This window comes from Chiloscyllium plagiosum, chromosome 39 (genome assembly GCF_004010195.1).
Source record: "Chiloscyllium plagiosum isolate BGI_BamShark_2017 chromosome 39, ASM401019v2, whole genome shotgun sequence".
Classification (NCBI taxonomy): domain Eukaryota; kingdom Metazoa; phylum Chordata; class Chondrichthyes; order Orectolobiformes; family Hemiscylliidae; genus Chiloscyllium; species Chiloscyllium plagiosum.
In genome coordinates, this window is record NC_057748.1 from 11,772,946 (window position 1) to 11,800,166 (window position 27,221).

At 41.4% G+C, this 27,221-nt stretch overlaps 1 protein-coding gene across 7 annotated transcripts in view; it reads right to left on the reverse strand.

Moving 5' to 3' along the window:
• Positions 1-27,221, reverse strand: part of pla2g6 (phospholipase A2, group VI (cytosolic, calcium-independent)) — an 82,637-nt gene that overhangs the window by 49,938 nt on the left and 5,478 nt on the right. For 3 of the 7 annotated variants that reach the window (XM_043679777.1, XM_043679771.1, XM_043679775.1), the window contains exons 2-4: positions 21,830-22,047; positions 12,090-12,305; positions 6,349-6,532 (exon numbers count right to left, since the gene is read on the reverse strand). In XM_043679777.1, the coding sequence (XP_043535712.1) occupies positions 6,349-6,532; positions 12,090-12,305; positions 21,830-22,032 (603 nt within the window). In that variant the 5' untranslated portion in view covers positions 22,033-22,047. Of the gene's footprint in view, positions 1-6,348; positions 6,533-12,089; positions 12,306-21,829; positions 22,048-26,290; positions 26,374-27,221 lie in introns of those variants that run through there. The other 4 variants (XM_043679773.1, XM_043679776.1, XM_043679774.1 and 1 more) reach the window with 3 other exon arrangements.

Below are 27,221 nucleotides of genomic sequence, written 5' to 3' on the forward strand. Positions count from 1 at the left end.
ACATGAGACTCATCCTTGCTGTCAAAGATTTGAATTATAAAGGAAGGATTGGGTAAACTTGGAAGAGAATTGACCTTCTAAAAGTAAGGAAATGGAAAATCAGAAAGCTACTTCAAATTAGACATCCAGAGAGGGATTTTGATACATTAAAAGTCAAAAGTTTATAGAGATAGCAGGGAAATTTGAAGAATGATCAATACAGGGTAAAACATTTCGCAGTTTGAAGCTGAATCAAAATCTTGATGGCTTTTAAAGAATGAGCAGAAGCTGCTAGGGCGGCAGTTTAAAATATTCCTGTCTGGATGTGCTAGGAATAGTCAACCTGCAATTATTGTGATTATTGCAGGTAAATGGCGGGACAATCTCTTTACTGATGCAGTCATGTTCATGTCCAGGTTCAGACATTGGAAGCAGCCACTTCAGTCAGACATCAGAAGGCTGGTTAGTACACATGGATTGGCATCTTTAGTAAACGGAGGATGTGTGCTGCATGGATAAGGTCAGCTAGGATAGCTGCAGGGTGCTCACTGTTGACATGGCTTCAGGTGTGGCAGCTTGGCCATCTGATGCTATGCCTCAGTCGCAGTACCTACCAGCCTTCTGGCTGAAACTTTACTTGCTCTTGTAAAGATTTTCCAAACGTATGAGCCAGCCTGTTAGAAAAAATCAGTTTTTCCACTTTCTTTCATCATCCTTTGCTGTTTCATTTTGGTTTCCCAAAATAACACAGTTGTTTGCAAACTTAAGTTTCAATTCTGAATGGCATTTCTTCAAATCGAGCTTTCTATTTTCTCAGTGGTCTATCATATCGGTTTAATTTTATCTATGTTACCGTTTCCCAGAGTCACACTCTCCCCCTCGTCACCTTCTGTCCGCCCACCAAAGTTCATGCAACCAGATACATGATCCTGTGCACCAACTACCAATTCTTAGTACCATATGTTTTGTTAAATGCCCATGATTCAATATGAAACTTGACTGCTTGCTCCAGGGGATGTATCTACAATTGAGAGCAAACACATCTTTCCATTTGTGGAAACCATCATTGCAGAGACATAATGAATCTTCCTGCAGCACAGATCAGTCAATACAATGTGGAAAGAGTTTTCCGATTTGGAAAGGTATTTTCAAATTCAGACTTAAGGTTTCCATTTCACGGGCACTTCAATCTAAAGCCAAACGACTGGCATATCGAAGACACAGAGGCATAGCGATATACAGCACGGAAACAGACCCTTCAGTCCAACTCATTTATGCTGACCAGATATCCTGAATTATTCTAATGTAATTTGCCAGCATTTGGCCCATACCCCTCTAAACCCTTCCTTTTGATCCAAGTACTAAAAGCTGAAGGTATTAACCCAACTGAGCTAGGAATCTCCGTGGGTCGTCAACTTTCTTTTTTACTACGAGTATGTTTCACACGAAAAGGTATCTTTGATAGAGAGTGTTTTCTAATTTCTTTGAGAGTAAGATGTTAGATTGGCAGTTAGTTCTCTGGCAGTTTCTCCCTCCATGGCAGGTGCTCTCTGACCAATTTTCAAAATGTCTGCATTCTTATATTCCCCCAACATGGGATAGTCTCATTGGTTCCATGTTGGCAAAACAATAAATTCAAACTCGACTGGGTGTTAGTATCCTGGGGCATAATTTAAACTGATTGGTTAAATTCGAATTGTTGGCAAAACAGCAACTTAATCTCAGGTATCTATTTCACAGCCAAATGTTGCATATTTTCAATTTTCCAAGCGTGCAAATGAACAAGTTACTCAGATAACAAAGGCTTTATACATCTTATACGTTTTACTGGCTGTTGGTCCTATGCAGAACCAAAATGTTAATCATATCAGAGTCTACATTAGCAAAGAGTCAAATCTAAGTACAAAACAAGTGTCTCCTGCCAAGTTTTTTTCCAAGACCATAAATAATAATTACAATGTAAAATCCTCCTTTCCTGGTGCCAATAAGGAAATGCTTGAACAGTTTCTTCATTCCACAGTACCAAATGGTTCCTTTTGACAAAATAAAATTGAGTGAAAAGTCAGATAGCAAACAGGATTATTGAGATCATTAGATACCACAGCCAAGATTGACCATATCTTCACACTGGTGCTTCCAACAAGGGTCAGTCAGTAACAATCAGAACCCTGCACAAATGTTTTCCTGGCTTAAAGTGGGGGACACTCACCACCACCCTCCTCCTCCTTACATCCCACTTCTCTCCATCCCTGTCCAAGCACTCTTAACAAAAATGTAACTTGGAAGCTTGTGCATCTGTATGGTCAAATGAAATACTGATCAAGTGTGTTCAGGGATATCCACATAGGAGGAGGTGCACCACAGCATGAATACACTAATGTGCACTTTGTAAAGACCTGAAACAGTCGCATGGTGGTACAGATGTTAAATATTTATGCCAAGTGGGATATGCTGCCAAAGCTTTTCACCAGCACTCATCATGGCAAACACAAGTTGATAAACTGACTTGCCAACCTCTCTGCACCCTTTCCTCCTGTAGTATACATTATGGTGATACTTTGAAATTTGGAAGTCTTGCATTAGCCTCGATGAGTACAAGATAAACACCTTCAGCAACTTATCTCTCATTTCGGCAAAACCCAAAAACTTTGAAATTTTCCTTGCCACCATTTGCCAGAGGCAAGTAACCAACTTGCCACCAGGCCTCTGTCAATGACACACTTTTTATATGGAAGAAAACTTGGAAAGGAAGTAGGCCAGTCAGCAGGTAAACTTTTCACCTCTTTCTTTCATAGTCCAGGTGGGACTAGCATAATTACAGACTTTCCAGTTCCCTTCCAAGTATTCTCCCTTCCTACATAATGAAGCTAATTTATCAACATACCTTTAAAGGTTTTAGGCTTTTGAAAAGATTTAAAGGAACTGAACAGACAGGACTTGAAAACTGTTGAACCTAGACCAGAGGTTAAGTACATTAGCTCAAATTGCTCAAAATAGCCACACCACATTCAAGCATCTTTTTTCACACCCAAACGCAGCACAACTTAAAAAATGTTTTTATCAAGATGATCTTGTTTCTTACTATTTATAAACCCGTTGTCTAAATATTTCTTACAATATACTTCGCAGAAATTATTGGGACAAAAGTGCACCCTTGCAAAGTATGTTTAATCTCAAACAGTTAGTCAATTTACCCCATAGACTGTGCACACACGCAGCTTCTCCAAGGTTCCACACACAGCAATCAGTGTCGGCACGTAAATAGTGGCTTTGACTTCTGAGATCCACACAACCAGTAAGAAAACAAGAGGGAATGGTGGTTATAATGTATGTTGCTAATACATGCTGCTTTTCAGTAACCTGGACATTTTCATCTCAAAATGCATAATATAGAAAATCTGACTTTGCAAAAAAGCTTAGCAAATACTCTGCTTAAGATAAACCTGGATAGAGTGCTGGTTTTGCACAGTGCACTGGTGACAAATAGTGCTGCACTGGTGGACAATATACTAGATGCAGGGTAAAATGTACAGCTCCACTAAAAGCTTTACTGAGCAAACTCACGAGAAGAGCACAGCAATAGCGGTACTGGCTGTGAAGTTCAGGGAGTATAAAGTGAGAGGAGCCAGGTGCGTAGCTGGAAAAGTGGTGAAAGCTCTTCACTCTATCTAAACTGTATTGTATCTGACCTGAGAGTATAAGACGTCATCATCAGCTGCAGACAGACATATCTATGTTCCATTTCTCAGAAATGTCACTCTTCACCTTTAGAAGCACAAAAACAAGTGTTAATAAATTCACATGCTCACACACACACACACAGACCACCATTCACAATCTATGAACTAAATTCCCACAGATAAAATGGTTGATTGATACAAGCTAATTTTATCCAACAATCTCTTGCAATTATTCTCTCTCTCTCTCCTTCTCTGGTACACATTGTACTATACTTCCAACCCCAGCCTAAAGTGACTGGGAGCACAGCCATTTCCTTGTGTATGCACTTTACAACAGGAGTTGACTTGGTCAGGAACAGAATCCTGGCCTTCTTTACCAAGTGAACACAACTGCTGCTTACCAGCTGAAGTCAGCTAACTAAAAAGGGAATATGTTCCTACCTGCGCTCTTCTTAACCTAAGAGTAAACCACAGAAGTCAGATTTGTCACTCTCAAAGCACCAAAGTGCTGGAGATACTCAGTAGATTTGGCAATGTCTGGGAAGTGAGATAGCATGAACGTTGCATTGAATGTGACCCCTACTTGGAAGAAGTTACATTCACTCCATGTGTTAATTCTGTTTCTCTCTCCTGATTCTGCCAGACCTGCTGAAATTCTCCAGCACTTCCTATTTTATTTCAGATTTCCAGCAGCAGTATATGGGTTTTATTTTGCTCTTTTTAAATTAGTTTTTATTTAAATAAATCTACAGTCAGATTCGCCATGTGTAAGAATGTAATAGTGCAGCCATTGTTAAATCTAACTCAGTCAAACTAAGCACCACAAAGTGTCTGCCAAACAGTGGGTCAGGTCACTCGCAATCACCTCCAGCTGTCTAACACTGCACCTTCCATGCTGCATCTGCAATTACAAATTCTATCAAAAAAATCCTTTTCATCGCTACTTGGTTGCAGGCTTCACAGAACAATCAAAATAATCCAGCAAAACTGAAATATATCCAATCCCCACTGGGCAGTATTTATAAAAGTTACAATTTCAAAATTTGCTTTAAAATCAAATCAACACAACATGGCTGAATAAGGGATTGCCGATCTCCATTAATCGTGTGATTATCCTCTCCCTTCTTTTATAGAAGACTAACCATCACTGGTAAGGCTATAAATACTGTGAGCTATTTAATAATACATAATAGGCATTTCTCAGTGACAAGAGTTAGCACTTGCCAGCTAGGTTCGACATCAGAAATCTATCTCTGCTAGAAAACACCATGTGTTTTGTGGTAACTGTAATCTCGTTGACAAACTCAGCCTGAATACACTATGTAATTAGGCATATTTTGTGGCAATTGCAATCTCATTGATTTTTCCATGAGCAACTCAAAATTATCACGACAGGAAATAACAGGTTCTTCAGCACTTGATTCCCACTGATGCCAGCTACCACATTTGTTTACAAATTGCAGATAAGTTCCATTTAAAAGCTTTTTATAGGGGCTGCCAAATTCCCCATCAAGAATCAAATGGACCAAACATCACTTTAACTATTTCCACTCTCCACAGAGTGACACCTCCACAAATAATGTGAGAAACATCCCTGGATCCATTCTCAGAGTAAAATGATATATTTCATACTAGATTGAAGTGCAAATAAAAGTTGTTTTTCCTCAGTCTTCCAGAGGGGAGGCACATTTATCGGAATGTAACAGGGATGAGGAATTTCAGTTTGGATGAATAGTCTTAGAGAAGCTGAGATTATTCTCCGTAGAACAGAGAGTGAAGCATGTTCTAAAAGAGGAGTTCGAAATTATAAAGTGTCTTGATAGTAAGAATAATCAGAAATTGTTTTCATCAGGAGTGCTAGCAACCATGAAAACAGATTTTTATGGTAATTGGTGAGATGCGACTTTTTTTTAAAATGCACACATTGTTATGAGCTAGAATTCCTTAAAAGGAGCAGGCAGCAGAATTAATGGCCACTTTCAACAACTAGTTATACCATAATTTCAAAGTCATATATCTGAAAATATATTTAAAAATCAGTAATGTAAGGAAAGAGCAGAGCGGAGGAAGCTAATTGAAAACTTCTTTCAAAAAGCTGCCTGGTATGGAAGGTGCTAGTTATGAAGAGAGGTTGAGTAGGTTAGGTTTATTTCATTAGAAAAAAGGAGATTGAGGGGGGGACCTGATTGAGGTTTACAAAATCATGAAGGGTATAGACAGGGTGGATAGAGACAAGCTTTTTCCCAGGGTGAAGGATTCAATAACAAGAGGTCACGCTTTCAAGGTGAGGGGTGGAAAGCTTAAGGGGGATACACGCAGCAAGTACTTCACACAGAGGGTGGTGGGTGTTTGGAACCCACTGCCAGCAGAGGTGGTAGAGGCAGGCACGACAGATTCATTTAAGATGCGTCTGGACAGAAGCATGAGTAGGTGGGGAGCAGAGGGATACAGGTGCTTAGGAATTGACCAACAGGTTTAGACAATACATTTGGATCGGCTCAGGCTTGGAGGGCCGAAGGGCCTGTTCCTGGGCTGTAAATTTTCTTTGTAAGTAACAATGAATTGAGCAGCTTCTGTCTGGGCCGGAAAATAAACTGACTTTATTTTGTTAAACAGAATGTTTCAAAGTACAATGAAGAAATGAAAGGCATAGGAAAGTGTGGTAGTGATTATAGAATTTGGCCATTACCTCGATCATCTGGCAATTAGACTGACGAGCTGCGTAGTGGAAGACAGTTTCCCCATTCTTGTCTGCAATGTCTAACCTGACTCCACATTCTTCCACCAGCTCACGAACACAGTCAATGTCATCCTTCTTGCAAGCAAGGTGTAGAGGGGTGATCCCCTCTTCGCTCTCCGTATCGTTTATGCAGCTGTACAGAGAACGACATATCAGTCCCATAAGTAATGCAATTAGACATAACAAAAATCGAGCATCAGTAACACTGCATTGAACATAATGGCCAAGCCAACTCTGTGCGATCAGGACTAGACAATCTTGCTGATGATGCCACAAACGTCAGCATCACACAATAACAAAGTGGAAGCCAATTTACTTTTCTACTTTTATTTCTGACTAATTTACAACTTTTTATGTCTGAAGGACAAACCTTTCTTCTGTATGTACCAGGCAGGCAGGGAGAAAGTTGCAGAGCGCAAGAGCCGTGGTTTACTAAGGAAGTTAAATCTCTTGTCAAGAGGAAAAAGAAGGCTTATGTTAGGATGAGATGTGATGCCTCAGTTAGGATGCTTGAGAGTTACAAGTTAGCCAGGAACGACCTAAAGAGAGAACTAAGAAGAGCCAGGAGGGAACTTGAGAAGTTGTTGGCAGTTCGGATAAAGGAAAACCCTAAGGCTTTCTATAGGTATATCAGGAATAAAAGAATGACTAGAGTAAGATTTGGGTCGTTGTGCATGGAGTCAGAGGAGATAGGGGAAGTGCTAAATGAATACTTTTCGTCAGTACTCACACTAGAAAAAAAAAACGTGGTCAAGGAGAATACTGAGATACAGGCTACTAGACTAGATGGGATTGAAGTTGACAAAGGAGGAGGTGTAAGCAATTCTGTAAAGTGTAAAAATAGATAAGTCCCGTGGGCCAGATGGGATTTATCCTAAGATTCTCTGGGAAACCTGGGAGGAGATTGCCAAGCCTTTGGCTTTGATCTTTATGTCGTCATTGTCTACAGGAATAGTGCCAGAAGACTGGAGGATAGCAAATATTGTTCCCTTATTCAAGAAGGGGAGTAGGGACAACCCTGGAAATTATAGACCTGTGAGAGTCTTACTTCGGTTGTGGGTAAAGTTGGAAAGGGATAGGATTTATAATCATCTAGAAAGGAATAGGTTGATTAGGGATAGTCAACACGGTTTTGAGAAGGGTAGGCCATGCCACACAAACCTTCTTGAGTTCTTTGAGAAGGTGACCAAACAGGTAGATGAGGGTAACGCGGTTGATATGGTGTATATGGATTTCAGTAAGGCGTTTGATAAGGTTCCACACGGTAGTCCATTGCAGAAAATACAGAGGCATGAGATTGAGGGTGATTTAGCGTATTGGATCAGACATTGGCTAGCTCAAAGACAGAGGGTGGTGGCTGATGGGAAATGTTCATCCTGGAGTTTAGTTACTACTGGTATACCGCAGAAATCTGTTTTGGGTCCACTGCTGTTTTTCATTTTCCTAAATGACCTGGATGAGGGCATAGAAGGATCGGTTAGTAAATTTGCGGATGATACTAAGTTCGGTAGAGCTGTGGATAGTGCTCAGGGATGTTGTAGGTTACACCGGGAAATAGATAAGCTGCAGAACTGGGCTGAGAGGTGGCAAATGGAGATTAATGCGGGAAAGTGTGAGGTGATTCACTTTGGAAGGAGTAACAGGAATGCAGAGTACTGGGCTAATGGTAAGATTCTTGGTGGTGTAGATGAGCAGAGAGGTCTCGGTGTCCATGTACATAGATCCCTGAAAGTTTCCACCCAGGTTGATAGGGTTGTTAAGAAGGCATACGGTGTGTTAGCTTATATTAGCAGAGCGATTGAGTTTCTGAGCCATGAGGTCATGCTGCAGCTGTACAAAACTCTGCTGCGGCCACACTTAGAGTATTGCGTACAGTTCTGGTCACTGCATTATAGGAAAGATGTGGAAGCTTTGGAAAGGGTTCAGAGAAGATTTACCAGGATGTTGCCTGGTATGGAGGGAAGGTTCTACGAGGAAAGGCTGAGGGACTTGAGGTTGTTTTCCTTAGAGAGAAGAAGGTTGAGAGGTGACTAAGTTGAGACATATAAGATAATCAGAGGATAAGCTAGGTTGGACAGTGAGAACCTTTTTCCTCAGATGGCAATGGCTAGCAAGAGCAGACATAGCTTTAGACTGAGGGGTGATAGATAAAATGTCAGAGGTAGTTTCTTTACTCAGAGAGTAGTAGGGGCGTGAAACGCACTGCTGGCAACAGTAATAAACTCGCCAACTTTGAGGGCATGTAAATGGTCATTGGATAGGCATATGGACAAGAATGGAATAGTGTCAGTTAGATTAGTTTCCCATGTCGGCGCAACATCAAGGGCCAAAGGACCTGTACTGCGCTGTATTGTCCTATGACTAAGTGCTAGCTCCCTCAGGTTCTCTGTTCTGTTCAAGATATATCTTCCCTCTCTTCCAGAGCAGCCATGCATCTGCTTAGTTGTCATAACTGATCCAATTTTAGTCTTTTATAATCTACCTTGCTGTCCCAGTCCCCATTCCCCACAGCAACTACTCCAGGTTTCTATTAGGACTAACGAAATGTTGGCCTTATGAAGTACTTGTTCTGTTTCTCTTGCCACAAATGTTGCCTGGTCTGCTCTTACCAACATATTCAGGTTTTGTTTCAGTCACAGGTGGGGTTTGTTATCCCTGCTTAGGTATCCCATTAATTTGCTCATGGGGAAAGTCAGAGAGCTGATTCAACAACTGTTATGAGTTTCAGATTAAAGGTTTCTACTGACAATTAATACAATCTGTATGTGTAAAATAAAAATCATTCACATGTTTGTACAAACTGGGAATTCTTGACTACATTTCAGTTCAGCAAACAGTTTATTTGAATTCATAGCATTGAACAAATATGGACACACAAAGACCAGGCAATCACTATCAGCAACAAGAGAGAAACCAACCATTACCTTTGCTAAATGTTAAAAATCACGCAACAGCAGGTTATAGTCCAACAGATTTATTTGGAAGCACTAGCTATTAGAGCACTGCTCCTTCATCGGGTGGTTGTGGAGGTTAAGATCATGCTCACAGAATTTATAGCCAAACGAGTCCAGTGTCATGGAGATGTGATACTGTTAACAATCTTAGATTAAAACTTACATCTTTTATAAATGGGATATGCTGGTTTCTGATCTTTGACATATAAATCCAAGAAGAACAACACAAGCCCACACAGATCCTCCCTCATACACAAGCTCTCTCTCATATGCACATGCACGCACGCGAGCACACACACACGCGCACACACACTCCTTGCCCCCGCACTCACACCACCACATGCACCCTCCCACAAATACCCTATCCCATTCACACACACAAACATATACACGCACACTCAATAACGTGCACTCACATCCACATGCACACACTCACACACACCCTCAATCTGTCGCACCTCCATGCACATACACATAAGCTTATGGGATGAATTTGTTTTTGCAGAATTACATTTTATTTTGCTGCATGAATCCATTTAAAACTCTGTAGAGCTATACAGAGGGTTTGTCACTCTGACATAGCGTTGGGACACAGACAGACTTCACACCTATTGTTTAAAACCTGAGCTATCATGAGAATGCAATTTAAAAGAAGTTCTGGGATTTACTTATTAAAGAACAGAAACCAACATACCCCATTATAAAAATTAAAGTTTTACTTTAAGATTATTTACTGTATCACGTCTCCATGACACTGGGCTCTTTGGTTGTAAATTCTGTGACCATGACCTTAACCTTCACATCCACTTAATGAAGGAGCAGCGCTCCAAAAGTTAGTGCTTCCAAATAAACCTGTTGGACTCTAACCTGGTGTTGTCTGAGTTTTAACTTTGGCCACTCCAGTTCAACACCAGCACCTCCAAGTCTTTGCTAATGCTCAATCATCTGCATCTTGCAGATTACCATTAACCAGAAAGTGAACTGGCCATATAAACATTGACTGAAAAATCAAGTTGGAGGATAGAAATTCTAGTACAAGTAACTCATCTCCTGACTGCCCTTGATCTGTCCATTATTACAAGGCACAATACAAGTGCCTATCAGCAACATCCAAAGCAGCTCACTTGATCAGCACCTGATTCACCACTATAAGCATTCACTTCCTCTACCACCAGTAAACAGTGCATCAGTGTTTACCATTTATACAATGTACTGCTACAACTCATCAATGCATTTTCAATAGTATCACCCACCCTCATGATTTCTACCACTTGGAAAAACAGGGGTAGCAGATTCATGAGAACATCATCACCCTCGAGTTCACTTTTAAGCCACACACCATCTTGACTTAGAACCACATATGTCTTCCTTCACTGTCGCTGGGTCAAAACCATGAAGCTCTCTTCCGAAAGAACTACAGGTCTACCTACACCTTATGGACTACAACAGTACAGAAGGCAGCTTACTTATACCTTCTCAAGGACAATTAGGGAAGGCCATTAACTGCTGGCCTTGTCAGGAACATGAAACCAAAAGGCCTTCAGGAAGGTGTAAAATACAATTTCCAAATCCTCCAATCTTCTCTCCACGCTGTCAAATATAAAGATAATGATTCAGTTTGTCCTTTAGGTCGGCAAGCTGTATTCTCTATCATGGCCAAGAAAATAGGTTTTAAATAGTATCAACCAAGACTTTGGGAACTAAGCAACACCAAGGGTAACTCTGTCTCTCAGCCTACTCTTCTCCCCTTTTTCCATCTCTGACTATCTAAAGAGTAGTTATGATTTGGAGACGCCGGTGTTGGACTGGGGTGTACAAAGTTAAAACTCACACAACACCAGGTTACAGTCCAACAGGGATGTTTGGAAGCACTAGCTTTCGGAGCGCTGCTCCTTCATCAGGTGGTTGTGGAGAATGAGGCTCCGAAAGCTCGTGCTTCCAAATAGACCTGTTGGATTATAACCTGGTGTTGTGTGATTTTTAAAGAGTAGTTAATCTTCAAATCACCCAGATTAGGATTATTATAAATACCAAATGAGACACTAAATACCAGTGTCCTGAAGCCAGACCTTGTTAATACTCTCTCCCTTCCTTTTTATCCATTCCTGAAACTCTATCCTTTTGGTCCTTCTCCCACCCACCCTTTAAGAATACTTTTCGATTTAATTCTACAGCAGCCTTTTTATCTCCAGCCTAATGACGGAGAGACCAATGTGGAATGTATGCTTTCCCTCATGGAACAGTTTTCCTCTTGATTTTCAGTGCTGGGGAAAACATTTTCCAAATAAAGTTAGCCTCAAGCATTCACACGCACAATCTGATAGACTTAAGATTAAAAACCCCTCAGCTTCGAAAGTACACCCCTATCTCACCACTTTGTCATTTTCAATTTGCCATTTCTAACTACCCTTTTAAGCTCACTACCTCACAGCATTACGGATCTACCCATACCAAATTTACCACAACGGTTCATAATGTAGGCTCAATATCATCTCCTCAAGAGAAATTACAAATAGGCACTAAGTGCTGGACTAGCCAGCAAAGTCCACATTCAATAAATGAATTTTAAAATGCTGAATTTCAAGCAGGTGGTTCTAGGCCATGAATTCATTTGGAACTAGGACAATGCAATGCAAATACAGCATTAACCCACTCCACAACTGTGTATATAGGAAACACGAGGCAGACATTTACAGTGCATGCACCTTCCTCTGCATGTTCTACATAAATCCATACCGCATAATGTGATTGTGGCGAAAGCTGTCCTTCATGTTCATCTCTACGGCTACGTGAGCCAAGGGCCAGTTTGGATGGCTTCGCAAACAGTCAGTCAGCTGCTGCACAGTGTCAACTTTCAGTGAGTCTGGCGAGATCTCATAGAATGGTCTCATCTTCGTTGCAAACTGTACAAACATTGTTCTTGCCTCCACTTCAGAGCTCACCTGGAACAACCTGTAGAGACACGAGACACAAAAACTGAACCATTTCTAATGATATTACTTGCTCCTTTTTTTCATCTTTGCTCCATATTTGGACTGGTAGTGATTTTGAGGGATGAATCTCTTCATTTCCAAAATCATCTTCTGACTCAGACATTTGGGCTGCAATTTCCAAATGCTCATTACAGTGCACTGGTCGCACAAAGTTGCTTTTAAAAGGAGCCCAATGTATTCAACAATGCATCCCCTGCTGGTTAAATGATCTTATTTATGCCACAGAACAAATTCACTCAAAGGAAGAAGATGATTGTAGCCAAAAAGACTTTGTGGCTGCCAACCCAAGAATCCACTGGCTCTGCCTTGCACCTCAACTGATGCTGCTTTACTTACATCAACAGTCCTAATAAATTACTCGGAAAAATTGAGAGTGCGTGGAATTGGAGCTGATCTTGGCACAGTAAATAATGTTGACAAAGCCATTCATTATAAATTGAAACTAACTACACTCACAAATACCTGGAATGAAGCAAATATTAAAAGTGCAAAATACAATAGACACTGCAAACATGATGTAAAATGATCTTTTTCAGAGGTTATGTTCTGGTTTTTAAGAACTCCTTTTTCATTCTCACTAACTCTTTTATTAATTGATGCATTCACGCAGTAAAATAACCTGCTGCAAAATTAGAAGAATTCAGTGATATCTTCAAAAATTGCTCCTTCGTTAAACATAAAGCACAAGGTGAGCATTAATTTCCAAGACAAGTCATAAGTTAGTAGAAGTTATTTTCAAAATAACTAATATAGTTATTAACATAAAAAGACATCACCATAAACAAACTCTTCCACAGACTGGTCAAATCAGCAAATGTATTTCCAAAATATATGCACAAAGTTGGAAGACGTTAAGCAAACAGTGATCAAGTCAGAGTCATGCAGCATGGAAACAGACTCTTCGATCCAACTCGTCCATGCCAACCAGGTTTCCCAAACTGAACTAGTCCTATTTGCCAGTGTTTGGCCCATATCCCTCGAAACCTTTCCTAAACATGTACCTATCCAAATGACTTTTAAATGTTGTAACTGTACCTGCATTTCCCATCTTCCTCTGGCAGTTCATTCCACACATGAACCACCCTCTGTATGGAATATGTTGCCCCTCAGATCCCTTTTAAATCTTTCTCCTCTCACCTTAAAAATATGCCCCTTTGTTTTGAACACCTCAATCCTTTGGAAAAGACCTTTGCTATTAACTTGACCCATGCCCCTCATGATCTGATAACCACCTACGCTGCAGTGAAGAATGCCCCAGTCTTTACAGCCTCTCCTTATGACTCTAACCCTCCAGTGCCCGAAACATCCTGTAAATCTTTCTGAACGCTCTCCAAATTAACCATATCCTTCCTATGGCAGAGTGACCAGTACTGTACACAGTACCCTAAAAGTGGCCTGACCAACATTCTGTACAACCTCAACACGATGTCCCAACTTCAATACACAATGGCTTGGAACAACGAGGTTACAACTCTTTTTATGGGATCTCACATTTAAATTTAACAAATGTTACCATGTTCATTACAATAACATCCACTGCGTTTTGCCCAGAGTATCGATGACCATAGGAAACATTAAACTAGAAATTCTACACACATTGCCTCAGTAATTTCAAGATTACTTGGCTTCCAGTTAAGCAAATGATTTTTTTGTTGATAGGTTTAAACCTGACTCTAGTCTTTGCAGCCTCCCTCCCCATCCCAATTCACCTTGCAGCCTGCCTCTCTCCCCCACAGGCTCGTTCACACTTTCTCTCTGACACACTTGGAGCTTTCCCCACTCTCCCACATCCAGCATCACACCCCCAGACTCCAATCTGCCACCTGCAAACAGATAACCCAGATCCACCAAAAACCAAGGGACACTCTTGTCATTGCAGAAGTCTACCCTCACCCAAACTCACACTCAAACCGTGGCCTGACCAAAGGTTGGGCTTTTCCCAGCCCCAGCTTCAAACAAGAGACTCCCAGTTCAAGGTTCAACACAGAAGACAGCTCCAGCTCCCCTGGGACTCCCTCACTACCAGCACATCCTTTCCAAACTGCTTGATGTTCCTCCAATCAAAGCCTGATTTGCTTACATGGTTACTACTGATAAGCTCCGAGAATATGGTGCTAGAAAAGCACAGGTCAGGCAGCATCTGAGGAGCAGGAGAGTCAATGTTCCGGCAAAAAGCCCTTCCTGATGCTTGACCTGCTGTGCTTTTCCAGCACCATACTCTCTGCTCTAATCTCCAGCATCCAAAGTCCTCACTTTCGTCTACTACTGATCAGCTGACTACTGAATCTACCAGCAAAGACCACTGGAAAGAAATAGCCATGATGTTGCCAGGGTTGGAGGATTTGAGCTATAGGGAGAGGCTGAATAGGCTGTGGCTGTTTTCCCTGCAGCATCAAAGGCTGAGGGGTGACCTCATAGAGGTTTATAAAATCATGAGGAGCATGAATAGGGTAAACAGAAAATGTCTTTCTCCTGGGGGTGGGGTGTCCAGAGCCAGACGGCATGGGTTTGGGTGAGAGGGGAATGATATAAAAGAGATCTAAGGGGCAAGCATTTCATGCAGAGGGTGGTGTATGTATGGAATGAATTACCAGAGGAAATAGTGGAGGCTGGTACAATTACAACATTTAAAAGGCATCTGGATGGATATATGAATAGGAAGGGTTGAGAAGGATATGGGCCAAGTGCTGGCAAATGGGACAAGATTAGGTTGGGATATCTGGTCAGCATGGACGAGTTGGACCGAAGGGTCTGATTCTGTGCTGTTCAACTCCATGACTCTATGACTGGAAGAGCAGCTCCTGGTGACCCAATGATTGACAGATCTGGAGCCCTAGTTTTGGGGGCCTTATAAGTATTCTGAACTTCGTCAGTTCTTGCTGTCCTTTAGTGAACCTGCACAAACTGAAGTACAGTCAAGGGCAGACAACACTGCCCAGAATGCTTGCTAGCTGTGAAGACCAATTGCCAAGGACAACTGGATGTTGAGCTGGTGTAGGGGCCCATCACATGATGGAGAGACTTGTTGGAAGTGGTGGCTTTGCTGTTCCAACCCACTTATCTCATCAAGATATGCACTTTAATAACAGAGTCATAGAGATGTATTGCATGGAAACAGACCCTTCAGTCCAACCCGTCCATGCCGACCAGATATCCCAACCCAATCTAGTCCCACCTGCCAGCACCCGGCCCATATCCCTCCAAACCCTCCTATCCATATACCCATCTAAATGCCTCTTAAATGTTGTAATTGTACCAGCCTCCACCACTTCCTCTGGCAGCTCATTCCATACACGTACCACCCCGTGCGTGAAAAAGTTGCCCCTTAGGTCTCATATCTTTCCCCTCTCACCCTAAACCTCTGCCCTCTCGTTCTGGACTCCCCTACCCCAGGGAAAAGACTTTGCCTATTTACCCTATCCATGTCCCTCATAATTTTGTGAACTTCTATAAGGTCACCCTTCAGCCTCCAATGCTCCAGGGAAAACAGCCCCAGCAAGTTTGCTAGAATTGGAGATTTTGATGTGCAAAGTTGCTTATCTTACCAAGATTTGCATTTTAGTAGCATCTGCAATGGATTTTAAGAATTTGCCAGTATTTTGGAGGTTTGGAATAACTGGTGATTTCCTTACTGAGATATGCTCTTCACTTGCTTGATTTATTAAAATTCATTCATGGGAAGTGGCCATGTTAGCTGGCCAGCATTTACTACCCTTCCCCAATTGCCCTAGATTCTGAACACATCACAGCCAGTGAAACACAGACAGTGCTACATAAGTTTGGCTCCTCACTGACGATGAGGGCCCAAGTGATTAGCACAAAGGTGGCTAATTAGGAAGTGAGTTCACTGGGTCAAACCCCTGGAACTGCCTTCCTAATGGCATGATGGACATACCTGCACTAAATGGACTGCAGTTGTTCAAGAAGGCAGTGCCGTCCCACCTTCTGAAAGGCAATCAGGGATTGGCAATAAATGCTGCAGCAGCCAGCAATGTTCATGTCCCATGAGTGATTTTTTTTCAATCATATGCTCCCTTATCTCCCAAGCCCTAACCCCACTCCAGGTAAGGTACACTAAACTCGAAAGCATATATTCACCAGAGTAACAAGGTCAAATTTATGTTTCCTAGAGTTTAGTGATGCGTGATTTAATCCAGGTGTTGAAAATGATAAAATAATTCAATAAGGCAGAATAAGAGTAATTATTTCCTCTGGTGGCAGAAAACAAAATAAAAACAGCTTCAGTTTAAAACTGAAGCGAGCCCATTTTGGAGTCAAATCAAGCACTTTTTGCATATAAAGGATAGTGGAAAGCTGTAACACTTTCCCTCAGAAGACTGTGGGCGCTGGGTCAATTGAAACTTGCAAACCTGAGATCAATCTGGCAAAACTGTCAGGCGATGTGGAACAATGACAGGTGGATGGGGCTGAGATACACATCAACAATGATCTAACTGTAAGCAAAACAGGCTTACAAGTATCAAGTGGCTCACTTCAGTCCCTACACCTTCAACTTTCTAAATGTAACACTGGCCAACAATACAAAATACAATTTTAAAAACAATCAAAAACAAACATTGCCCTTGCACCACTGGAAACTGGGCTTGAAGCCAACTTCAACAGCTAAGACAAAAGCCTGATTTCTGATGACTGCACGGAACCTACATGAACTACATGTCAGAAGAGGCTACACTGAAGGACACTTTGCCCTTCAGAAGTGAGGCCCACCAAGTGGTTTCAAACTCCCGTCACTGTGCAAAGTTTTTCAGAGTCCTCCTCACGAGCTTCTGAAGAAGCATATTTTACACAGGGAACTATAAACACCTGAAGGATCTTTAAACAATTGAGTGATCCCTGAGGCAGGGATGTCTAGATTTAATTTTTGTAGATTGTACAGGAGTGCACTGTTGGGCCTCAGAGTTTGCACGAAAAGAAAAAATCTATGCACCCAATAATTTGCAATCCAAGTTGCTGATGTTAACAGATTTTTATGTTCAGCTTTGAATTTCCAAAAGCAATGAAACAACAATGTCACGAGCTTCCAAATGTACAGTCAGGGTTACTAGTGAAGCAGAAATTTAGGCATTAATAGGACAGAAATGTTTGTGCTCCAAAAGCTTGTGATTCCTCTGATTGAGGTCCATTAAATCCTGATTAGACTACAAATTGGGACCGAGTCAGGGCAGGTCAGGTCGACATGAATCATGCTATTTTGGTCATTGCAAACTTTGCTCCACAACAGTTTTCAATGGTCCAGATAATCCGATTACAATCAGAACAGATTTGACCAATGGTAATCCTCTTTAAGATTTCCCATTTGTGTTGGTGCTCTTTCTAGGTCAGGTTCCAAGTCTGGCCTTTCCGTAATGGACCCATTGGAAGGGCGGCACAGTGGCTCAGTGGTTAGCACTACTGCCTCACAGCGCCAGGGACCCAGGTACAAATCCCACCTTGGGTGACTGTCTGTGTGGAGTTGCCACGTTCTCCCTGTATCTGCGTGGGTTTCCTCCAGGTGCTCCAGTCTCCTCCCACCCTCCAAAGATATTCTGGTCAGGTGAATTGGCCATGCTAAATTGCCCATAGTGTTAGGTGCGTTAGTCAGGGGTAAATGTAGGGGAATGGGGCTGGGTGGGTTACTCTTCAGAGGGTCAGTGTGGACTTGTTGGGCCAAACGGTCTGTTTCCAATCTAATTGAAACTGGGAAGCTATCCACTAGGTACAGGAATAATGGAGCAGGCCAAGATGTGTCCCATTCTCACCATATTTGCAGCTGTAGTTCAGCAGTTAATATCCCATAGGCACTTTGACAGTGACTAAAGAAAAGTACATTAGGTAGTGAGGCAGTATTGTGCCAGGCATATAGGTTTGGGAATAGTGTGCCAGGTGGGTGAGGAGGGGTAGGTCAGGGACTGGATATGGATCAGGCCACGCCAGGCCCAGTTCCAGTAGGGATGGGAGAGATCAAGACAAGGATGCCAGGTTCATGTAGCATTACTTTACAGGGAGGGAGGGTCAGATTTGGGGGTTATCTTAGTTATTGAGCATTAAAAAAGGGTTGGGAATCACTGACTTACCGAAAACAGCAAAATATAAGACCAAAATAAGAGGAGTTTCTTTTCTTACAGAGATCATCAGTTGTTGGAGCATTCTCCTTCAAACAGGCACCGAAGCAGAGTTGTTGGATATTTTTAAGGCTTCAAGGGACCGATTAGTTTCTAATTCATATATATGTAAAATAGTGAGGGATTGGATTGGAAATGTTACACCATCAAATTGTGAAAAGGAAAATAAAAACTTCAAATTTTAGTGTTTTTCATAATGTCGCAAAGTGCCTAATAACCAATGAAATACAGTCATTGCTGTAAAGTCAAAATCAGGGCAGTGAATATTTGCACAACAAGCTCCCACGAACAAACATGACCCAATTATCTACTTTTCAGTGATGTAGATTGATAGATAAATGTGGGCAAGACACAAGGATGAAGGCTCCTGCTTTTCTCTGTAATAATGCTGTGGTGTGTTTGATAGTAGACAGTATATGGGTTTAATACCTCATCAAACGTTGGCTGTCCAATAATGCAGTACTCTCTTAGCATTGCAGAGGAATGCAAATGTAGATTTTTAAGCTCAAGGATAATCATGGGCTGCTGGGCCATATTAATCTGATTTTATAACATAGACAATAGTGTCAAAATCAATGGTTGGGAGGGATGCGTGACATGTCTAGGTATTATAAAACAGCCCACTATTAATCTATAATAAAGTACAACACTGAGTAGTCAGCCACAATGAACCTGGGAGCAATTCAGACTGACTCTGGTAGTTAGATATATTGAGTGTTTCATTTTCCGATACCAACACTTATTGCTGAACATTGACATGAGAAAGATTTACTCATCAATATGTCAATTATTTCCAATGGACATTCTTAAACAAAACAAAAATTATTTTGAACTTGATACAGAAACCAGTGTCAGTTAGTGTTCCAGAAACAGTTTAATCTAGTACAAGGAAGAGAACATGAAGAGAGAGACAGGAAGTCTTTCATTACCACAGAGATGCAGGGTTCCTCTTTTAGCAGCGAAAAAGGGGAAAGCCTGTTTTTCTTCATAATTAATGATTCACCAGCAAAGCAGTAAGAACAAAGCGACTTTTGAAAATGTGGTTTCTGAAAATTCAATTTTGTTGGTGAGTCATGCACTGCGGAGAAAAACATGCCTGCTTTCATCTATGTTAAGAAAAATGTCATTCTTCTACAGACTTTTCAAGTGTTAGTATAGCAATTATTTCCTGGTATTGTACTTCTTTTTTAAATTCACTAATGTTCACGTATAATTTTCATGCTACAGTTTGTGCAACCATTCATCGCCAAGATTAATAAATATATTATCTTATTAAATCCATAGATACTTGGAAGATAACACAACTGAACTCCCTGCTGCTAAGTGCACTGACCACCAATAGGTGGTGCTCTCTGCAGATACAGTGCGGAAGCTATAATATCATAAAATGTCTACCTATATTAGGGGTACTCAGTTAATTCAACTGAAGGTCGACCGAATTTTGAGTGAGACTCAGCTCCTAAATTAATATAAAAGGCTGGAATGAAATTGTTAATATGTTTATGTTAAACTATTTAGTCCATTATTTTAATGAGGACATTAATCATCATTAAGCTTCTACTAGTGAAATGAATTTCAAGATCAATGCATATTTATTTATACTTAATGTAGCTCTATTTCAATAAAACATTCTTCAAAGTGCAATTAAACTATATTTCTCTTTCCCTTCAGTTATTCAAAATTAGGCTTAATGAAGATATTCATTAGTGTTAGGTAATCTGTACAGACATTGCCAAATGCTCATCCTATGAGCAATTTAAAAATTATTGAAAGTTGCACATTAAACCTTTCAATTGAAGTTCATTTTTATTTATTTGTTTTCTGAGACGATTAGATAAGATGGATCAAAAAGCCAGTCACATTTTAAAGATCATGTGAGTTATCTTTATCGATCTAAACAAAAACCAAGTTTGCTGAGAAACATTCGCAGGTCAGGCAGAACCTACTGGTTGGTATTTCAGATGCACACCTTACACAAGAATGAGCAAGATGAAGAGTCTTTACCTGGGAAAGTTTAGGGGAGAAGTGCGGGGAAAATCTTTCACACAGAGGATGGTGGGAGCCTGGAACAACCTGCCAGTGGAGGTGTTGGAAGCAGGCACATTAGCAACGTTTAAGGTGTATCTTGATAGACATGTGAAGGGGAGGTGAACAGAGGGATAGAAACTACATATGGACAATAAGTCTAAATAACGACTAGGAATTCATGCAGGCTTGGTGGGCCAAAGAGAGTGTTCCTGTGCTATACTGTTCAAGCTAGCTACCTGCGAATTTCATTTTTCAGATATCTTCACTTTTGCAGCTCACAAAATGCAGGGAAAACTAACAGGTTTCCCCGTGACTATTCACGCACTGGCTGGCAATTTCACTTTATGAATTCAAGACCCACTCTCTATATGTGAGCATCCACGTTAGGTTGGCACTCTAGTGCAGTACAGAGGGAGCACTGTTGGAGGTGACACTTTTTGAAGCAACATGTTAAAGTGAAAGCCCTTCTACCTCCTTGGGCAATAAACAATCCCATGACCCTATTCGAAGAAGAGTAGGGAAGTTTCTTTGCATCACATCAACGGCCACACTTTAAAAAATACTCAACTGGCTATAAACAGAACATTAGAAAGTAAGAAATAGTAGGAGGAGCAGGCCACCTGGCCATGCAAGTCTGCTCCACCATTCAAAAAGATCATGGCTGATCTTATCATGCATTCAGCTCCACTTACCTGCCCACTACCATAATCCTTAATTCCTTTACTGTTCAAAAATCTATCTTTGTCTTAAAAATATTCAACGGGGTAGTCTCAATTGCTTCCACGGGCAGGGATTTCCACAGATTCACAACGCTTTGTGTGAAGAAGTTCCTCCTCAATTCAGTCCTAAATCTGCTCCCCCTTATTTTGAGGCTATGCCCCCTCATTCTTGTAAAGTATTCAGAACATCTGAAGATCAAAAAAAACACTATGCATGGTGGATGCAAGTTCCCTCCTTATCTCTACATGCACAACTGTTCCGAATGGTCTCCATTTAAAGTCTATATCCTATAAATTTTGCCAAACTCTGTACTAAAATGAACTCCTCTAGGCCCGAAATGTGACTGGACTTCCCCTTCACACACAGTGGATTTAACAGAGATCCCATGCAGCTGAATGCACGTGCAAAAAAAAAAACCTCATCCCTTGTCACAATCCATCCTTACTCCCTACACCTTTGGAATCTCTTTTTCTGGTTCTAAAGTGAGAGCAACTCAGGATAACATTCAATCAGGAACTCACCATGAAGGAGAACTGCACATAAACCCTGTAACCCTGGGAACTGCACAATCCTAGAAATTCTCCATCATGAAACGTCACCAAAAGATTCTCACCTGAAAGCATTCTGAGGTGTTTTGGGGTTGATAAGCAAGCAGTCCCAAGACTGTGCTGTCCGATACAACACCACCCGTCCGTCGTCCATAATTCTGCTGTGTGACACATATTCGGACAGTGGCACCTCTCGTACCCGGTAAGGGTTGGCAAAGAGGTTGGTCACAGTATTCAGTGTGTCTACCAAACGGCCAAAGAACTGCATTCTTACAATGACCTGCTGGGAGAAGAGAAGGGTTGGGGGAGATGGGGAAATGGTTATCAATGCTCTTTCATTTTTGAGTTGAAGATGCTCCACAGTGCTCACACAATGAATGATTTGTATTTTCTACAGCATTCCAAAGCAATTCACCACCAATAAAATCTTTTCAAGTGTAATCACTACTGGAAAATAGCCAGCACATTAGCCAATTTGCACCTAGCAAGGTCCCACAAACAGCAATATGATGACGACCCGATCATCTGTGTTAGTGATGCTGATTGAGATAAGGAAGAACTTCCACGCTCTGTTTCGATAAGAGTGCCGTGAGATATTTTAACTTGGTCTAAGGTCAGAGACAGGTCCTCAGTTTAATTCTCCATGTCAAAGAGCATCCTCTAACACTGTGGCATTTCTTCAGTACTACACTGGGAGGCCCAGGCCTGGATTATATCTCTGGACTAAGCCCATAAACATTTAACTTAAGAGGCCAGAGTGCTATCAAATGAACTGCAACCGGAAGGTGAAACAGTTGAGGCAAAAATCTGTAAATACTTGAGCATATTTTCACTAATGGGAAAGTCTAGAATCAGAGGATATAGTCTCACAATAAAGAAGTGCCAATTTAAGACGGAGATAAGGAGGATTTTTTTTTCTCAGAGGAGTTGAGTGTTTTCGGAATTCCTTGTCACAGAGAGCTGTGGGGGCAGAGTTCTTGCGTATACTTAAGCCTCAGATAGATAGATTCTTGACCAGTTAGGGAATCAAGGATTCACTGGAGTGACACCTTCTTTACAGAGGTTTTACTCCTTCTGATAATAATGTAGGGAATTTGTGCGGAACCTTGTATCAGGCTCTGGTTAGGCACCAACCAGATTATATTGTTCAGATCTGGTCACCACACTTCGACAAAGATGTGAAGGTCTTTGTGAGGATGTAGGGAAGACTTTATTCAAACACCAGGGAAGTGGGGGACATTATTGACAAGGCTAGATTGCTTTCCGTGGAGTAAATGAGACAGAATGGATATTAGCTAGAAGTGGACAAGGCTTTGATTGTACAAGGACCTTGGAGCACATGAATTGAAGATTTTGGACAATGAGTAGTAATACACAGGGACTGACCTCCCATGAGCCTGGAGGATGCAAAACAATCAATGACGAAAAGGAAACTAGGTGAAGACTTGAAGGAAATGGTGTTCAGGCTGGAGAGTTTGATAGGCTGGGTTCTCCACAGCCAGCCAGCACAGACTTGATTTACTGAGTGGCCTCTTCCTGTGCTGGAAATGTCTCTCAGACTTAATCTTTTGCTTCTCTTGTTCAAACAACTCAAGACCAGCTTCAGGAAGAACTTCTCATCTTCACAATGAACACCATAGAGCCCTCTAGTCTGAAGCCAGACAAGTTTTTGAAATTTCAGACTTTAGCTACATCTTCATGTTCATAAGAAGTACTTGTAGCAGGGCAAGGAAGGTTATAGATTATCATAGCAAAGGGTCCAAATCCAGGGCAATCATCACCATGGGCATCAGTCTGTCTTTACACCGTGAAGGAGTCACATAATATACTGTCTTCAGTTTGCTTTTCGCTTTGTTTCTCCAACTCCCCCGTGTTAATTCCCCTTAACTTGGGTGGGTCCCACAACTTCAGAACTATCTGTACATTCACGCTGCATCCCCGAGATGAATCTATATCATCAGACACATTTCCTACTTTCCTCAGTTGTGGTTGGTTCAAGCCATTAACGTTCTATCACTGGAGTAATTGCTGGTTATCACTCCCATTGATTTCGGTAAAAAGCACTTAGTTCTGGTGAAGGCATTACACCCGAATTCTCGGTATTAATCTGCAGTGTAATGCAAGCAGCTTTTATACTTTGCTTTACATCTCCAGTTAATTTTTAAATGGAATTATGCTGAGGCTTACAAGTTGAGCTAACATTTGAATTGTTGCCCTTTTTCCAGTATTATGGACAAACTTGTGCCCTGCACATGAAATGGTTAAAAGCATCCCCTAACTGGCACCAGTGATATCGCACTATTTCTGATCTCCACTACAGTCATATGAAAGTGACTCTTTCTAATTAAGCCCACTTCCATGGTTGGAGCGATCCAGACCTGAAACTTCCTGCTCAAAGACTTGGGGAGCATTAGAATGTTGCCCTGCTTCCTACATGCCTGCCTCATGAGAAACTTGAACTGTTACCCCTCTGTCCCATATCACTGCATCACACACTCATGAATAATAAAAACTGAAAAAAGTGGATGCACTCAGCAAGTTTGACAATAGATTGCAGGACCTGAAACATTACCCATCTTTCTCTCTCTGCAGACGCTGCCTGCTACATATTTCCAATTGCTTCAGCTTTTTATTTCAGGTTTTTGGCAATATGAAGTTTGCGATTCTCTTATGTTGTTTTAAGATTACACAAAGCAGACACAAGATGGCAGGTACCAAGTCAGTAACAGCATATGGAAATCAGATTAATCCAATTTGTAGTAAAGCCTTACTACATTAACGCTAAAGATTTAAATAAATTTAATTCTGTTATACTCATAAGATAAGAGATAATCTCTTTGAACCAAATGCTAGATTAAAGAACATGCTATCGTAAATGAAAATTACACCACCCCAGCACCAGAGCATTTTTCCATTATATGCCAATGAGGTGAGAAAAGTGAGTCATGGATTGATAACAACAATTTATATTTATATTGTGTACAGTTCTGGTCACCCTACTATAGGAAGGATATCATTATATAGGAGAGTGTTCAGAAAAGGTTTACAAGGATGTTGCCGGGACTGGAGGGTTTGACTTATAACGTGAGGCTGAATTCGCTGTGGCTTTTTTTCTCTACAGCGTCAGAGGCTGAGGGGTGACCTTACAGAGGTTCATAAAATCATGAAAGGCATGGATAAGGTGAATAGCCAAGGTCTTTTCTCTGGTGTGGGGGAGTCCAAAATGAGAGGTGAGAGGGGAAAGGTTTAAAAAGTATCTGAGGAGTAATTTTTCTAGTGGAGAATAGCACATGTATGGAATGTGCTGCCAGAGGAAGTGGTACAGGCAGGTACAGTTACTTAAAAGGGAGCTGGATATGTGAATAGGAAGGGTTTAGAGGGATATGGGCCAAATGGGGACTAGATCAGATTTGAATGCCTAGTTGGCACAGGCAAGTTGGACGAAAGGGTCTGTTTCCATGATGTATGACTCTAAAAAACACCTTTAATTTAATAAATCTCTCCAAGGCACATTATATAGTAGAACGTAACAATGAACCACATGTTAGGAGAAAGTAAGGACTGCAGATGCTGGAGATCAGAGTCGAGAGCGTGTTGCTGGGTTTGCAAAGCAGGTCAGGCTACATCCAAGGAGCAGGAGAATCAATGTTTCGGGCATAATCCCTTCATCAGGAATGAGGCTTGTGGGCCGGGGGCTGATTCCTGATTCATTCCTCATTCCTGATGAAGGACTTACGCCCGATACGTCAATTCTCCTGCTCCTCGGATGCTGCCTGACCTGCTGTGCTTTCCCAGCAACACACTCTCAACACTGAACCAGGTACTGTCTGATAACTAAAAGCTTGCTTGAAGGCGTACATTTTAAGGAGTGCCTTAAAGACGGAAAAAGAGGCAGAAAGGTTTTCCAAGGAAATTCCAGAGTTAAGAGCCATGGCAGCTGAATGCACACCAAAGTATAGCAATTAAAATCAAGGATGTACAAATGGTCAGAATAAGAGGAGCAGAGATATTTCAGGGAATTGTAAGACTGAGGACATTACAGAAATAAGGCCAACAGGGAACAAAGCTGTGGAGATACTTGAGAACAAGGTCACCAACCAGTTTGTAAGTGTAATGCCTCAAGAGTGCCTGAGCAATCAGCAAAACGAGAGATTTTTTTGTAGGTCAGCAATTTCAAAAGCAGATTCCCCTCCCTCTGACTCCCCTTAAATTTCCTTTGTTGCAAAGTTGAGGAGAACTGGAGGAAAACAGCAGTACCTAGTTATTATCCTAATCACACACAAAAATCACCGAGGACATTCTAATTTTTCTAACTGCATGTGAATCAAACACATCCTCACTATGCAAATACAACGATATCCAATACCAAAAACATTTGCATGAGGTTGAGCCATTTTGCTTATAAATCAATGTCACTCGTTCAGCTTTTCAACTCAATTCCACAAAATCAAAGAAAGCTAACGAACTCTGGATGACTCGCAGTGATCCAGTTGAAGATTGGCAAATACCTTCGGATTGTTTATTACCTTAAATGCAGCACATAAGACAGAGTGGCTGTTGTTCAAAGAGTTTGGAACCGATGCTTTATGGCAACTTAGTACTCGAGTACCTGCACAACATAAATCAAGGAAGATATTGTTTGATTTAATTTTGACAGCACTGGGCTTTCTCCTGGCAGTGTTGTTTTAACACACCATCCTTTGGGAGGATTAGACTTTGAGTCATTCAACAATACAGATGCTTGGATCAGGAAAACATCAGCTGACACCACAATAAAAAAAGGTCCAAGTTTTATTTCACCTGGCTGAATACGATTATCCCTCACTTGCCAATCCTAAATACTGAAAACATCCAAAATGGAAGTGTTTGGATCATATGGGCCAACACTGAGAAGATGCAGTGATGTTCAGAAGGTACATAGCCCCATGTCTGTGATTAGCACTGTTCGCTCGATGCCAGCCTGCACTGCGAGGTACATACCACTCCTTGGGGTACTCTGCAACTATCAAGCAATTGCTGGGCATGTTCCATAGCTGAAGCAAGGAACTAAGCAAAAATTATCTCACTAACAACAGTAGGTAGCTTTGTCTCCAGGCAACTAACTGCCAGATTTCTGGAAAGGAATCTGTTGAGCTGACAGCAAACATTTCAAATGCCACCGTGCTTGTTAGCACATCATTTCATGCTCTATCCCTGGTCGCATTTAAATCGCTGCATTTAGCCAATGAAAAATCCGTTGGGTCGCTTGAAAGAGCTCATCACCATCTCCCAAAGAAAAAGTCCTGTTGTTGATCAAGTATAGGAATTGGGATGGAAAAATGTGGTGCTGGAAAAACACAGCAGGCCAGGCAGCATCCGAGGAGCAGGAGAATCGACGTTTCGGACATAAGCCCTTCTTCAGGAATGAGGCTGGTGTGCCAAGTGGGCTGAGATAAAAGGTAGGGGGGAGGGGTGCTG